General features: G+C 41.4%; 1 protein-coding gene across 1 annotated transcript; it reads left to right on the forward strand.

Annotated features, from left to right (window-relative positions):
* Positions 1-660: 660 nt before the first annotated feature.
* On the forward strand, positions 661-3,877 carry neurod6b (neuronal differentiation 6b). The gene is made up of 2 exons (XM_049598982.1): positions 661-846; positions 1,158-3,877. Exon 2 carries the CDS (start codon positions 1,163-1,165, stop codon positions 2,162-2,164), a length of 1,002 nt encoding a protein of 333 aa, XP_049454939.1. The 5' UTR covers positions 661-846; positions 1,158-1,162; the 3' UTR covers positions 2,165-3,877.
* Positions 3,878-4,640: the final 763 nt, after the last annotated feature.

Below are 4,640 nucleotides of genomic sequence, written 5' to 3' on the forward strand. Positions count from 1 at the left end.
GTCCCAACATGCCTTTTTGTTTTCCTTATTTGCAGCTTCCATCAGAAATGCATTTATAATTGGTTTAATTTAATGTAATTGAATTACCTCGCTTTGGGATTTAGTCAAGGACCTTCATGGGCTTATAGCCTACTGTATGTGTGTGTTTAACTATGAATGTCCTGCATATTTTGCATTACTAGATTTTTATGTGCAATTACTACTAAATACACATCAGGGCCAAAATACATGATGAGAACTGAACATAAAGAGGCAGCATTCACACAACTGAAACAACTTACCTAACAACTTGTCAGCTTATCTATCTATCTATCTATCTATCTATCTATCTGTCTGTCTGTCTGTCTGTCTGTCTCACCTGTTGAGGATGCCTGCAAACAAGCTCATCTCTGCTTCTTTTTTTTCCCAGACAAAAATACATTAATTCATCTTTCTTACACACAGATATTAGTTGTTATCCCTCTCCGGTCTGTGTTTTTGACGGTAAACGCGGGCCTCCCGGTGCCCATTACCGGAGCTGCCAGATGATCGGTGCGGAATGGAGGTCCCATGGGACGCTGAACACGTGGTCTCGGCTGCCACAAGACGTCAGCGGCAGATGGCATGGGTACCCGCTGTTGGCATGAGTGTCATTCCTCAAAGAGAGAGGGAAGGGGAAGAGAGAAAGGGAGAGGGAGAGTGAGGGGGAGAGAAGAGAAGAGGAAGAGCACAACACAGCGAGACAGAGAAAAAGAGAGTCCGCAGGTTGCAGCTTTTTCCCTCTAATTTGTGGTTTGCACGAGAAGAAGCTGCAGCGCAGATTCAGAGGAGATTTTTGGGAATATGCGAGGTGCACGCTGACCAGAGGTTAGTAGTATTATTACTGTATTACTCATTAATGTGTTGACTTTTAGTTTATTTATCCATTAAATTGACTTTTTTTTTTAAATCAAGTATGTGATAAGGCTTAAAACAAGGTTGTTTTTTCACAAGTCCAAAGACAAAGAAGTTGAGTGTCTTTGAAAAGGTAGCAAGCTGTGACATTGGCCTTGCTTGCCAATTTGTTCCTCTTCCTCTTGGGAGGACCCATTCACAAGGTAATTAACTGACAACCTTCAGAAGACGTCGGTGTTGTACTCTGTCCTCATAGGTTATGTTTCGGCTTTGATTCTTCACAGGAAATATGCTGACACTGCCATTCGAGGAACCTCATATGATGTGTGAGCCGCGGTTTGGTGCCAATTATCCCCGTGAAAGCTTACCTGAGAGCCTGGAGCAGGAGCGGCAACACGAGCCGGAGAGGTCCAACTCAGACATGAGGGAGGCCGAGGAGGACATCTCCGACAGAGAGGAGGACGAAAGGGAGGACGATCAGGATGACAACGGGCTCCCTAAAAAGCGGGGCCCGCGAAAAAAGAGGGCCGGCAAGGAGCACGACAGGGCCAAATTACGGCGCCAGGAAGCCAACGCCCGAGAGCGCAGCCGGATGCACGGCTTGAACGCCGCGCTGGAGAGCCTGCGTAAAGTTGTGCCGTGCTACTCCAAAACTCAGAAACTGTCCAAGATTGAGACCCTTAGACTGGCTAAAAATTACATCTGGGCCCTGTCAGAGACGCTGAGCGCAGGGAAGAGACCAGACCTCCTCGCCTTCGTACAGACTTTGTGCAAAGGATTATCTCAGCCCACAACCAACTTGGTGGCCGGTTGTTTGCAGCTGAACGCGAGAAATTTCCTCACAGACCACAACGGGGAGGTCATGTTCTCTGGCAGATCGCCATACGATGCCATGTACTCGTACCCCGGCTCAGACATGAACACGCCCCCCGGCCACAGCGGGAGCAGCTTGGACAGCAGCGCCAAGCCGTTCAGACACTACACCTACAGCGGCGCGTACGAGCCCTACTACGAGAACCCGTCCCCAGATAGCGGGAGCCCGCATTTCGACGGCCAGCTGAGCCCACCGATGAACTTTAACGGGATTTTCTCCCTAAAACACGACGATCCGCCAGACTACGGCAAAGGCAGCCACTATGGTATGCGCTACTGCAGTGCGCCAGGGCGCACGGCTCTTGCGCACAACTCCATGTACCGAGTCTCCCCAGAGGGCCGTTTCCCCTACGATCTGCACGTCCGCAGCCAGTCCTTCCAAGCACAAGGGGAAGTTAATGGCTCTTTCCACAATTAATCAATCAGCTGGACAAAGTTCAAGTTTTAGAAGCGATGCAATTTCCCCCCGCAGATGTCGAGAGTGGAACGAAATGGACTCCAGACACGATAATGCACTGCAAAAATGCCCATTTTAACAAGTCATTTTGTGTTAAACGTTCAGTCTTGTTTTTCTTCAAAACGGTAAAAGTCTGCAAATTAGAAATGATGATTTCACTCAAAACACATGTCGATACAAGGCAGAAAAAGACAACGTTTCTGCTTGTCAAATGATTTCAATCTGAAGGCAGATTCTCTGGTTGATTTAAAGAAAATGTAGATTTAATGGCTCACTGCCACATATTTCTTTCCAGTGTAAAACCACAGATGTAGAGTAATTCGTTAAAGATGCAGCTTTGGATCAAATTGTTTAAAGTTACAGCTCTTTATATTTGCTACCGGCTACACTGCAGATGTCTCTCATGACACGGGTTATATAAAGCTGATACAGTGGACAATTAATTAGATTTTTCTGCTTATTTAATGAGATCACAGCAGCCAGTGAAATCATTTTCGTGGCGAAATAAAATCAGCTAAATGAAACAACCGGGGGAAAAAAGAAATCTAAAGACGTTTCACCTCATCAGGGAAGTTTGCTGAGACATGATTGGAGTTCACAGATTCAGTCTGTTAGCAATAAAGGTCAATTGAGCTATGCAAGGCAGCCAAATGCAATCTTTGCTTATAAAAATGTTATATGTCTATTTCCTCTCACAAGGCGTTTCTCATAATCGAATATCTAATTAAAAATGATGACAATTACACAAAATTAATTATTTTTGAGAAAAAAAACCAGCCAGTTTGGAAACGTGCACGTGTTCAGGAGACCTGATGATGATGATGTCATCTGAACTTGGTCTATAAATAGAGGAAAGTTGTGGGGAAAAAGTGAAAAACTAAAATGCATTTGTATTTGGAGTAAATAGTGTGGTTACGAGGTGAATGTAAATTATTACTGTATTTATTTATTTAAGCTTATTTATTATAAGTCCGTCAATTTGAATGTTGATAATATATTATAAAAAAAATATTGTACAATTCCAACAGTGTTACCTTTTTATGTGGATTTCCATACACTTAAAGTTTGTTTATGTTGCATTGTTGTATATTTCACCGCAGCTGGAAAGGAAAGTCATTTTGTGTGAGGTGAACAGAACTATATGAGTCCGAACAACATGCCTTAAAAAAAGAGATGATGACCATCAATATGCAACGAAATGACAGTTTTGGATAGTTTGATGTGAACTTTTTACACTTCCCTTCCCTTGGTCCTGCTGAAGAGCAACTGTGATGCACTTCATGTATTTCTGCACAATGTTGGTGACTGTACTCATAAACCCTGTTGATTTTGTAACTTGACCCGAATTATGAATGATTATTGGATGGTATTCTTCATTTTCTTTAATCACACACAAACACACACACACACACACACACACACACACGCCTGAAAACTCGTTATGGATCGAAATCTTCGTGAAGTAATGTGTTCATGTTTTGTGATGTGTTTGTCGCAATAAAACGAAGAGGCTGTGAGAAGCTTTATGTTGCAGCTTCTCAGCTTTCTGTGCAAATGATCGACAGCAGGAAGACGGCATTTAAAAAAAAATTGTTAGATTAATGAGATTAAAAAAAAAAAACGCCCCGGGCGGAATTTCTTTTATTTATTTTATATGAAATTGAATCTTGTAATAATCTTGCACAACCTCTGAGCTTTGGGTGACACAGTGCGTATGAGGCCTTTTGTATAACAGCAACATAAAATTCAAAGAATATCATAATTTTCTTTTCCATATGTTAAGTTCAAACCATAAAAATGCATTTTATTAATTATTTTCTATAACGACTACAACTTAAATTATTTCAAATCAATCTGTTAAAATATAAAGCTGTGGAAACCTAAAGCAGCGTTTTGAAATTCTTGATCTGAAAGAGGCTTGTCGATATAATTTGATTTAATTCCAGCCGATCAGATGGCTGATTTGTAACAAATATGCCCACGAGGTGTTGGATGTCAGCCAGAGATCCCAGTCCTCCCAGTTAGGAGAGAAGTGGAACTGGTGATCCCTGGAGTTGCAGCATTTCTCTCTCTAAAAGAAGAAAAAATAAAGGTTTCTTTTTTTCAGTTTTTATTTTAATCCATTGGACTTTTATTTCTTGCTCTTTACATGATTCTAAATTTAAATTAGTGTTTCTAAGTCTGAGGACAGACGTGTCACACTGTGCAGACTGTAGAGGCAAATTTGTGATTTGTGATTTTGGGCTATACATAAATAAATAAAATAGAAATAAAACTGACAAGTTAAACGCACTTATTTGTTATTAATTAGGTTACTGGCGTTTTGAATATTACCGGCTGGATCAACTGACTTACTTTCACTGCTTGGACTGTGTTTCACTTTTTAAAAAAAGAATAAAAAAAATACATACTTCTGCTTCATGTGTCATCATCAAAA

This window comes from Epinephelus fuscoguttatus, linkage group LG15, assembly GCF_011397635.1.
Source record: "Epinephelus fuscoguttatus linkage group LG15, E.fuscoguttatus.final_Chr_v1".
Taxonomy (NCBI): Eukaryota; Metazoa; Chordata; class Actinopteri; order Perciformes; family Serranidae; genus Epinephelus; species Epinephelus fuscoguttatus.

Excerpts from the sequence above, each read along its gene's own strand:
- neurod6b (XM_049598982.1), top strand. The coding sequence starts at position 1,163 with ATGCTGACACTGCCATTCGAGGAACCTCATATGATGTGTGAGCCGCGG.